This window comes from Anabrus simplex, chromosome 2 (assembly GCF_040414725.1).
Source record: "Anabrus simplex isolate iqAnaSimp1 chromosome 2, ASM4041472v1, whole genome shotgun sequence".
NCBI classification, from domain to species: domain Eukaryota; kingdom Metazoa; phylum Arthropoda; class Insecta; order Orthoptera; family Tettigoniidae; genus Anabrus; species Anabrus simplex.
Window position 1 is genome coordinate 1,237,221,150 of NC_090266.1, and position 12,586 is coordinate 1,237,233,735.

General features: G+C 38.3%; 1 protein-coding gene across 5 annotated transcripts in view; it reads right to left on the reverse strand.

The window, feature by feature from the left end:
• Positions 1–12,586, reverse strand: part of Pex23 (peroxin 23) — a 986,852-nt gene that overhangs the window by 77,173 nt on the left and 897,093 nt on the right. The window contains exon 21 of one of the 5 annotated variants that reach the window (XM_067142272.2): positions 9,024–9,053. The exons of the other annotated variants lie outside the window; for them this stretch is intronic. Within the exon in view, the coding sequence (XP_066998373.2) occupies positions 9,025–9,053 (29 nt within the window). The 3' untranslated portion in view covers position 9,024. The remainder of the gene's footprint in view (positions 1–9,023; positions 9,054–12,586) is intronic. 5 annotated transcript variants of the gene reach the window in all.

Here is a 12,586-nt window from a genome sequence, read left to right on the forward strand (position 1 = left end):
TTTGGTTGTATATTAATGTTCCAAAGGTCACTCTGACAAATTAACGAAGGTTATGATGGTAAATTATTATAATATTTTTTTTATTATTGGAAAATTTGAAATATGGTGATAACCAAATATGAGTGGAATGGAATTGAATTAAAATTGGAGGTACTGGAGTAGAGTTGGTAAATAAGATGAAAGGAAATAGTAATCAAAATTGAATAATGTGTTTGGAAGAAGATTTGAATTTTATGAGTCATGATGTTGATACTTTATAGTCGGAGTTGACAAAGGTTATAAACAATATTTGGTCCGAAGAGTTTATTGATTTGTATAGAGGTATTTGCTTTGCCAAAGTTTATTCTTTCAATAAAATTTGTATTCGTAAAGGTTCTCATTCAGATTTTTTATTTAATTATTTTATTTTCTTCTCTTTTATCCTTCCTGCATAATTAATTTAAGGTTAGTTTATAATATTCGAAGATGTCTCTGTGGGTAGTACCCAGTCAGCGACCCTGTGATGTCTCAAGCCGGTGCCACATTTCAAAGGCAGGAAGGGTAAAGGGTTGAATATATACGATGTTTCTACCTGTACGTCCAATATAATTTGTTTTGTAATTGTTACACTTGATGCAGTAAACTCCTGTTGGTTGCATTTATTGTTGTTGTTGACTGTCTTGGCATTATGTATAACATTGGTGCTGTTGTGCATGGTTTTAAATGCCATTTTCAGGTTGTACTTCTTAAAGACATTAGTTAGGGGGTATAAGTGTGTGTTGTTAAAGGTAAATAAGGCATAATTTTTCTTGGGTTTGTCTATTTTTGTAAGTTTGGTTTTGGGCTGGAATTTAATTTTGTGAATGATTTTACTGACCATTTCTTTGCTGTATCCATATATCGTGGATTAGTTGTAGTTCATCATTTTGATGATATGTTATCATCGGTATCTTGAAGGCTCTGTATACCATGCAGTAATAAGCTGCTCTTTTATGCGTGTTGGGGTGGATGGAATCAATTTTTTTTTGTATTTGGGGTATGTGTGGGTTTTCAGTAGATGTTGTAAGATAAATGGTTTTCATGTCTGGTTATTGTTAAGTCCAAGTAGTTTAAGGTGCAGTTGTTTTCGATCTCTTTAGTGAATTTTATCTGTGGGTCCAATGTGTTGAGTTTGTCTAATATGGTGTTTGCATCAGTGGATCTGTTGTCGATGACAACAAAAATATCATCAACAAATCTACACCAGAAGAATATGTTTTCTATTTTACTGACTGATGTGTATTCTAGGTGGTCTATATACATTTCAGCTAGTATGCCAGAGGCAGGAGATACCATAGGTAGGCCCTGTTGTTGGTATATGGTATCATAGAATTGAAAATTATTATTATTGATGGCAAATTAAAGTAGTTTCATGAATTCTTATATTTCTAGAGTGCTCAAGTTGCTGTAGTTTTTTAGGTTGGATTTGACTATTTCTATGGTTTGTTTAGCGGGAATATTTGGATACATGTTTGTTATATCAAAAGAAGCAAGGATATGGCGTTGTTCAATCTTTAATTCTTTAGTTCTATTGCAAAAATCTATTCAGGTGCGTACCGTTTTATTTGCTTTTTAAGGAATTTTTGGATGAATTGTGAAAGTTTATAGGTCAGGCTAGCTCTGTAATTTATGACTGGTCTCATTGGTGTGTTTTCTTTATGTATTTTGGGGTAGGCTTTGGCAGTCGGTAGTTGGGGGTTCATTGTTATGAGTTTTGCGGATTCTGTTTAGGCGAGAAGAAAGTGTGTGTTCTCAAGTAGACTTTTGAGGTTTCTTAGTATGTTGTTGGTTGGATCTTTATGTTTGATTAAAAAGGTGTTGTCTGTGAAGCATTCTTTGGTCTTTGCTATGTATTCGTGCTTGTCAATGATGAGAGTAGTGTTACCTTTATTGGCTTACATTATAAGTAAGTTGTTCTGTTTTATTTTGTATTAAGTTTGTTTGGTGCAATTTATTGGTGGTATTGTTATTTAGGTGCCTGTTGTGAATGTTTTTGATATATTGTGGAATCCTTTTGTTGATTTCATGTCTGACCGCTTCTCATAAGTCATATGGGATTTTCTGTATGGCGCATTCTGTTTCGGTAATGGTAGTTATGATATTATGAAAGGACGATGTATTGCCCCAGTTATGTTTGGGCAAACGGGGAGATCCTTAAAAATCAGATACAACGAGCATGTTAATGCTAGCAAATACAAGAGATTTTTGGCAATAGGACAGCATATACATGACTACAAACACAGCTTCCATGGCATCAATAATGATATAGACATCGTCGAAATTGGTGCGGGGTTACCCGTGGAATGCAGAGGTGAAAGAAGGTGCCGGGGTGAATGGGTCTAACTACAATGTCACAAATTGATTTAAAACTTTAACAAAGGTTACATTTCTTTAGAATTTCAAAAATCAACAAATAACAATGTAACAGGTACAAGTAGAAATTCATAAACAAGTCTAGGAGAGACAACATTGGTGGTATAAACAGATCTTGGGCTTCAAGCCCTCACTTGACAGTTCCTGAGCTCCTAGCTCAAATTTACACAAGGGCAGAAATCCCTCAATACATGGAGCGCTTGCTCCCAACACACAATATCAAGCCTCCCAGAGGCCCTTTCACAATACTAGAAAAGAGCTGACGTGCCCTCAGTTTTCCAAGCCTATTTTAGGCGATATCAGAAAATTACAATCACTCACCATCAAGGCACAACTTACAAATTCGAAACAGAGGTATCTAGTACCCAACCTATTGGGCCGTTGCGGAAAAGAACAGGTTAAGTAAATTTTAGAAGTGAAGCTTCCACGGTGTGAAGAATACATACATACATACATTATCATTATAGACTGTTATGCCTTTCAGCGTTCAGTCTGCAAGCCTCTGTGAATTTACTAAACGTCGCCACAATCCTCGATTTGCAACTAGTGTTGTGGCCTCATTTAGTTCTATACCTCTTATCTTTAAATCGTTAGAAACCGAGTCTAACCATCGTCGTCTTGGTCTACCTCTACTTCTCTTACCCTCCATAGCAGAGTCCATTATTCTCCTAGGTAACCTATCCTCCTCCATTCGCCTCACATGACCCCACCACCGAAGCCGGTTTATGCGTACAGCTTCATCCATCGAGTTCATTCCTAAATTAGCCTTTATTTCTTCATTCCGAGTGCCCTCCTGCCATTGTTCCCACCTGTTTGTACCAGCAATCATTCTTGCTACTTTCATGTCTGTTACTTCTAACTTATGAATAAGATATCTTGAGTCCACCCAGCTTTCGCTCCCGTAAAGCAAAGTTGGTCTGAAAACAGACCGATGTAAAGATAGTTTCGTCTGAGAGCTGACTTCCTTCTTACAGAATACAGTCGATCGCAGCTGCGAGCTCACTGCATTAGCTTTACGGCACCTTGATTCAATCTCACTTACTATATTACCATCCTGGGAGAACACACAACCTAAATACTTGAAATTATCGACCTGTTCTAGCTTTGTATCACCAATCTGACATTCAATTCTGTTCAATTTCTTACCTACTGACATCAATTTAGTCTTCGAGAGGCTAATTTTCATACCATACTCATTGCACCTATTTTCAAGTTCCACGATATTAGACTGTAGGCTTTCGGCACAATCTGCCATTAAGACCAAGTCGTCAGCATAGGCCAGACTGCTTACTACATTTCCACCTAATTGAATCCCTCCCTGCCATTTTATACCTTTCAGCAGATGATCCATGTAAACTACAAACAGCAAAGGTGAAAGATTACAGCCTTGTCTAACCCCTGTAAGTACCCTGAACCAAGAACTCATTCTGCCATCAATTCTCACTGAAGCCCAATTGTCAACATAAATGCCTTTGATTGCTTTTAATAATCTGCCTTTAATTCCATAGTCCCCCAGTATGGCGAACATCTTTTCCCTCGGTACCCTGTCATATGCTTTCTCTAGATCTACGAAACATAAACACAACTGCCTATTCCTCTCGTAGCACTTTTCAATTACCTGGCGCATACTGAAAATCTGATCCTGACAGCCTCTCTGTGGTCTGAAACCACACTGGTTTTCATCCAACTTCCTCTCAACGACTGATCGCACCCTCCCTTCCAAGATGCCAGTGAATACTTTGCCTGGTATACTAATCAGTGAGATACCTCGATAGTTGTTGCAATCCTTCCTGTTCCCTTGCTTATAGATAGGTGCAATTACTGCTTTTGCCCAATCTGAAGGTACCTTACCAACACTCCACGCTAATTTTACTACTCTATGAAGCCATTTCATCCCTGCCTTCCCACTATACTTCACCATTTCAGGTCTAATTTCATCTATTCCTGCTGCTTTGTGACAATGGAGTTTATTTACCATCCTTTCCACTTCCTCAAGCATTATTTCACCAACATCATTTCCCTCCTCCCCTTGAGCTTCGCTGTTCACAACACCACCAGGATGATTTCCTTTTACATTGAGAAGATGTTCAAAATATTCCCTCCACCTCTCCAGTGATTCCCTGGGATCTATTATGAGTTCACCTGAATTACTCAAAACACTGTTCATTTCCTTTTTCCCTCCCTTCCTAAGATTCTTTATTACTGTCCAGAAAGGTTTCCCTGCTGCTTGACCTAGCCTTTCCAGGTTGTTACCAAAATCTTCCCATGACTTCTTTTTGGATTCAACAATTATTTGTTTCGCTCTGTTTCTTTCATCTACATACAACTCCCTATCTGCCTCGGCCCTTGTTTGGAGCCATTTCTTATAAGCCTCCTTTTTACGTTTACAAGCTGCTCTCACTTCATCATTCCACCAAGATGTTCGCCTTTTCCCGTCTTTACACACAGTTGTTCCAAGGCATTCCCTGGCTGTTTCTACTACAGCATCCCTATATGCCACCCATTCACTTTCTATATCCTGAACCTGCTTAATGTCTACTGTTCGAAACTTCTCACTAATCATATCCATGTACTTCCGTCTAATTTCCTCGTCCTGGAGATTTTCTACCCTTATTCGTTTGCAGACAGATTTCACTTTCTCTACCTTAGGCCTAGAGATACTTAGTTCACTACAGATCAGATAGTGGTCTGTATCATCGAAAAATCCCCGGAAAACTCGTACATTCCTAACAGATTTCCTGAATTCGAAGTCTGTTAAGATATAGTCTATTATGGATCTGGTACCCCTAGCCTCCCACGTGTAGCGGTGAATAGCCTTATGCTTGAAGAATGTATTTGTAACAGCTAAACCCATACTAGCACAGAAGTCCAGCAAACTCTTCCCATTCCCATTAGCTTCCATATCTTCCCCACATTTACCAATCACCCTTTCGTATCCTTCAGTTCTATTCCCAACTCTCGCATTGAAATCGCCCATTAGCACTATTCTATCCTTGCTGTTTACCCTGACTACGATGTCACTCAATGCTTCATAAAACTTGTCAACTTCATCCTCATCTGCACCCTCACATGGTGAATACACGGACACAATTCTAGTCCTAATTCCTCCAACAGACAAATCTACCCACATCATCCGCTCATTTACGTGCCTAACAGAAACTATGTTCCGTGCAATGGTATTCCTGATAAAGAGCCCTACCCCAGACTCTGCCCTTCCCTTTCTAACACCCGTCAAGTACACTTTATAATCTCCTATCTCTTCCTCGTTATCTCCCCTTACCCGAATATCACTTACTCCTAGCACATCCAGATGCATCCTCTTTGCTGACTCAGCCAGTTCTACTTTCTTTCTTCCATAAGCCCCATTAATATTGATAGCTCCCCATCGAATTCCATTTCGTTCGCCAAGTTGTTTCCAAGGAGTCCCTCGCCTGTCAAATGGGAGTGGGACTCCGGTACTCCCATAGGTCCGAGGCTTGCTTAAAATGTTCTGAGCTCGGTCGATTCATGAAGCAGGATGCTGCCCTACTTGCACATAGTCCAAGTGAGGATCTCTCCTCTAACGGGTTATGGACCACCGGTGGATTGTATAGTCCTAGCCGCCTGAGCACAAGGAGGACCACGACTCAGAATATGTCCGAGATGCCCACTCCCATTCCATAGCAACTGGTATCCCGACTCTCAGGACCACTTACTAGGCCACTCAGCCGTTGCCCATGGTTCACGAACTAGGACGTGACTACAGTAACCCACAAACATGAACCACGTGTGAAGAATTATTTAATTTATTTTCCGGGTTGAACCGTGTTGTACTTGTACGCATATCACGTACAGTTTGCCGACGTTCATTAATTAATTCTGCCTGGGAGACTGATTACCTCGGATCGAGTAGGGGTATTTCAGTCGCCTTGACAAAGAATACTGCAATGTATTCGAAACGTCGGCAAACTGTACGTGATATGCGTACAAGTACAACACGGTTCAACCCGGAAAATAAATTAAATAAGGTTAAGTAAATGATGCTGATGATGATGCTTGTTGTTTTAAGGGGCCTAACATCGCAGGTCATTGGCCCCTAGGTTAAGTAAATGGCCCGAAACACAAATTGAATGGAGGCGAGTACTTGCACTCCTAAATATGCATTCTAAAACCTAAGGGGCACTAAACCGATGAAACAGGGGCCATTCCCAAACTATGGAGGTGACTCGTATAAGAAGGTAATTTATCACACTACAGAATGAAAAACGTAGTCACCTCAAACCAAGATGAAGGGGAGCTCAAGAGGGTACATCACTCTCTATCCCCGATTTACAGTTAAAGGTCTATGAAGTTTTTACATGAACTGAAAGGAGATTTACATTTTAGAGAAGTTGGTTACATAGTTAAAGTTTCAAACCTTTCCCTCGGGTTAAACTGCAGAGCTAACAAAAAAAGTAAGATGTTAGATGGCCATTACCTTGCTAAAGAACTGCTGCCTGATGAAGGAGGCACCTCCTGCCTGACACACACACTTAGTTAGATGATGATCAAGTGGCCAAGAGACGTGAAAATCTGCAGTTTATAAACCCTCGGGGAAAGTTCGAGACCTTTCACAAATAATTAAGACACACCCACAGGATTTTATTGGTTAAATTCAAATGTGACACTCAGAATCGGGGAAGAAGCCTGTGATAGGCGGAAAATTAATTACAGAAATTAGGGATTGGCTAGTTTCAAAACTGGCGGAAAGGAAAGATAAATATTGCCAACCCAAAAATAAATCAATGAAAAAGCTTATGATTACAAAACATCTCTCAATCAAAAAATTCTTTCACTTCGCACCAGGGTGCATGATCATAGTTTTTAGCAGTGCCAACGATGGCAGAGTGTCCAAACTTCTTGATAAATGGCAAACAAAACAAGTAGAAATTCACACAATACAGGAAACTTCACAATAACAAAATTACGTTAAATTACAGTAGTGACATCTTCTGAGTAAATTTATAAGTTGGTTCAGATTCAACTTCACGGTTTCTCCAGTAGAGGAGTTCTTTTTTAGGTGCAAGATTTAAATGCGCGGCGTTGGGGTGTACCTCCCGGTAAAGAAATAATGAATAAATGTCTTCTACTTGACCTAATGTTTTATTCTACTGGATCAATACTAAAACCCCAATTTCAATCTTAATGATCTATCCAAAAAGCCTACCGTCTTATTTGATATGCTTATTTCAGTTATCAATAATAATCTTAAAATACCAAAAGATCAATTAGTATATAAAACAATAAAACAACCGATATAAACACATGATTACAAGACTCTAACATGGAAACTGAAGAAGGAATACGCAAGACATGAACTTTTAAACCCATCAAGGGTTATACAGATTTTAGTGTTTTTAATGTGTTTAATGTGTATGTTCAATTAGTTTCTAAGCTTAAGTTTTTACAATCATATTTAAACCTCATAAACAATTTTACCTTCACAAACTTACAAATAAAATGACAACATACATCCAACTCATACCCCCATTAGACATCCGATGTGTTAATGGATGACAACATCTTTTCAGACAAGCAATACAAACCAATGCCTAATAGATGTAAAACCATGATATCTCAGCTGATGATGACCAAAAAGGGTCAAAACCGGTACTGATGTGTCATTTACAATAAACAGTATTGATAAGGTGGAATTTCTTTCTGGTCCATATATGTTTCTTTTAATTATTATTATTTATTGGTGACAAAAAGTCCCATGAGCCTCTGCCTCATGGTAGGGATAATACAGTACATACTTTCTTTTAAGGCGACACAATAATTACATTTCATATATAATAGCTTTTTTCTGTAAAGTGACAAGTACATTTTTGGATAACTAAGACTTTTTTTTTTAATACAGATTTTCAGAAGTATATTCAGATATTGCATGGCTGTAATATATTAAATATGGACAATATATATATTATTGTATTAATTACAGCAAGTTATATAGAAATTATATTAAGATATCTGTAAAAGAGTAATATCCCTTCAGTTTTTTCTTAAAACATATAACTGATTTAGAGTTCTTTATAACAGGAGGCAACACATTATATTCCCTAAACATTGACGATTCTATGCCTTTCACTCCATACTTTACTGAATTGGAGTGAGAGGGATATATCCTTAATGATCCTCTAGTTTCATATCCATGAATTTCACTAAAATGGGAGAAGTTAACAGTAGAATGGATTAATTTCCTGTCTAGCTTATACATAAAGACTGCTGATGAAAATGCAATTTGTTTATGGAATGGCAGAATATTTGACTCTGAAAAAACTTCATGTGATGGTTTGAGGAAGGGGAATAAATACTTGATTTTGATGGCTCTTTTTTGTAGAATTTCCAAATTATTAATGTAATCTTTCCTACATCTTCCCCAAATAAAGCTTGTGTATGTTAGATGTGGGTGGATCATTGCATAATATAGACACTGCAATTGTTGATGAGAAAAATTACTGTATCTGTGCATTATTCCTATCAAAGGGGTAATTTTGCTGATTACATAATCAATATGGCTTTTCCAGGAAAGTGTTGAGTCTAATATTATACCAAGATAATTAGCTGAGTTGACTCATTCCATTACTTGGTCCTTTAGGCAGGGGCGGCCGTACCTTATGTGCTGAAGTGCTGCAGCACACTGTCTGTTGGAAAAATAAATTAGTTTAAAACTATAATCTACAATCAAATACAGTGCATTGAAAAAGACGTCAGCCAAAGAATAAGAAATTAGTGAACTCCCCTCACAACCAGGTAACTACTGGTGCGCTCCACGCCGGGTGCTGTGTGGTCACAGCTCAGCGAGAGCTAAGCTTTTAGCCAGAAACCAGGAGCTCTGCCTTTTGCGCATGTGTGCCCAACGTTTCCGATACAGAGAGATAGGCTGTGGAAACAACAGCCGCCAAGACATCAATTCACAGCGATTCTTTCGTTCGACCACAGACAGGCAGCACTAGCACTAGTCACACTTGCATTACGACCAATATGAGAAGGTGGCAGCTGGCACCCTCTTTACTCAGCGATAGTATCTATGAGGGGATTGCTCAATGCAAACAGGAAAACAAAATACTGTCGAGCTGTTCCCGCCAGGTCTTTTAATACCAAAGAGGATAGAATACCACCGACATGCCTATTCCATAGCCACATTTATAAATCGATGAACTATAAAAATTGTACTTTTTATGTTGTCAAAATAAGGACATGATATTGTTATTTTCTTTAATTGTCTAGTTTATAAATGTCACTATAAAAACATAACATGTAATTTTGCATTACGCCGTTGCTGGTTTTATTTCAATGATGTTGGTGGCATTGGGAAGTTCTGTTTTTGCGCGCTCACACCAAGTGTTTGAGTTCGTGAATATTTTGGCATTGCAGGTGTTATTGTGTGTTTAATTATATAGTTTTATAGTTTTTCTATGAGGAATGTGTATATGTGTTGGGGTTGTTTGCGTGTTTGTTCAGTGTGGAAAACTAAGTGGAGAGCCTCTTGAAAACCTCATACCGGTATGTTTCTAAATATTTTTATTTTTTGGAGTGCGGATGGGTTACAGCACACAGCTGATTTTCTGCACCAGCCGCCACTGCCTTTAGGGTAACAGTGTTAGCCGCTGTGATCTTAATGAAAGATTAAGTATTTTGTTTTAGTCACATTTATGATCATTTTTTGAGATAAAGCCCAGTACGATAAATTGTCCAAGTCACAATTTATATCTTCCATAATTTGCGTTTCACATAGTCCTTTGTAAGTTATTAAGATATCATCAGCAAATACTTTACATTTTCCCTTTAGTGTTAAAGATTGTATGTCATTAATATAAATCAAAAATAGAATAGGACCTAGTACTGAGCCCTGTGGTACTCCCATTTTTGTTTGCTGCTTAGAACTTTTAGTATCGTTAATCATCACATATTGTGTTCGGTTTGATAAATAATTTTGGAAACATTTGTGGGCTAAACCCCTAATTCCTGCTAATTTTAACTTGTTCAGAAGTATTTTGTGGTCAACCAGGTCAAATGCTTTTTTAAGATCTATGAGTAGCCCTGCTGCTAATTTATTTTCATCTAAGGTCTTTTGAACATCTATTACTGCATCAAATACAGCATTATCAGTTCCTCTATTTGGGAGAAACCCATATTGATTGTTGTTGTTGGAGTCATCAGTCCATCGACTGGTTTGATGCAGCTCTCCAAGCCACCCTATCCTGTGCTAACATTTTCATTTCTACGTAACTACTGCATCCTACATCTGCTCTAATCTGCTTGTCATATTCATACCTTGGTCTACCCCTACCGTTCTTACTACCTACACTTCCTTCAAAAACCAACTGAACAAGTCCTGGGTGTCTTAAGATGTGTCCTATCATTCTATCTCTTCTTCTCGTCAAATTTTGCCAAATCGATCTCCTCTCACCAATTCGATTCAGTATCTCTTTATTCGTGATTCGATCTATCCATCTCACCTTCAGCATTCTTCTGTAACACCACATTTCAAAAGCTTCTATTCTCTTTCTTTCTGAGCTAGTTACCATCCATGTTTCACTTCCATACAATGCCACGCTCCACACGAAAGTCTTCAAAAACATCTTTTTAATTCCGATATCAATATTTGAAGTGAGCAAATTTCTATTCTTAAGAAAGCTCTTCCTTGCTTGTGCTAGTCTGCATTTTATGTCCTCCTTACTTCTGCCATCGTTAGTTATTTTACTACCCAAGTAACAATATTCATCTACTTCCTTTAAGACTTCATTTCCTAATCTAATATTTCCTGCATCACCTGCCTTCATTCGACTGCACTCCATTACTTTTGTTTTGGACTTATTTATTTTCATCTTGTACTCCTTACCCAAGACTTCATCCATACCATTCAGCAACTTCTCGAGATCTTCTGCAGTCTCAGATAAAATAACAATATCATCGGCAAATCTCAAGGTTTTGATTTCCTCTCCTTGGACTGTGATTCCCTTTCCAAATTTCCCTTTGATTTCGTTTACTGCCTGTTCTATGTAAACATTGAAAAGGAGCGGGGACAAACTGCAACCTTGCCTCACTCCTTTCTGGATTGTTGCTTCTTTTTCAAAGCCCTCGATTCTTATCACTGCAGACTGATTTTTATACAGATTGTAGATAATTCTTCGTTCTCGGTATCTGATCCCTATCATCTTCAGAACCATAAATAGTTTGGTCCAATCAACATTATCGAATGCCTTTTCTAGATCTATGAACGCCATGTACGTGGGCTTGTCCTCCTTGATTCGATCCTCTAAGATCAGACGTAAAGTCAGGATTGTTTCACGTGTTCCTACATTTCTTCTGAAGGCAAATTGATCTTCTCCCAACTCAGCTTCAACTTGTTTTTCCATTCTTCTGTAAATAATACGTGTTAAAATTTTGCAGGCATGAGATACTAAACTAATGGTGCGGTAGTTTTCACACCTGTCAGCACCGGCTTTCTTGGGAATAGGTATAAAAACATTCTTCCGAAAATCGGATGGGACTTCTCCTGTCTCATACATCTTACACACTAAATGAAATAACTTTGCCATGCTGGTTTCTCCTAAGGCAGTCAGTAATTCAGAGGGAATATCATCAATTCCAGGTGCCTTGTTCCTATTGAGGTCAATCACAGCTCTGTCAAACTCTGACCTCAAAATTGGGTCTCCCATTTCATCAGTATCAACAGCCTCTTCATGTTCCAGAACCAAATTATCTATATCTTTACCTTCATACAACTGCTGGATATAGTCCTGCCATCTTTCTGCTTTGTCTTCTTTCCCTAGAAGTGGCTTTCCATCTGAGCTCTTAATATTCATACACCTACATTTCCTTTCTCCAAAGATTTCCTTGATTTTCCTGTATGCAGCATCTACCTTTCCCAGGACCATACAGCCTTCGACATCCTTGCACTTCTCCTTCAGCCATTCTTCCTTAGCTACCTTGCACTTTCTATCCACTTCATTCTTTAATCGCCTGTATTCTTTTCTGCCCTCTTCATTTCTAGCATTCTTGTATTTTCGTCGTTCATCAATCAGGTCTAGTATCTCCTGAGTTATCCACTGATTCTTAGTTGATCTTTTCTTCCTTCCTAACATTTCTTCAGCAGCCCTACTGACTTCATTTTTCATGAGTTTCCACTCTTCCTCTATAGTGTTTCCTTCGGCCTTTTCATTTAGTCCTT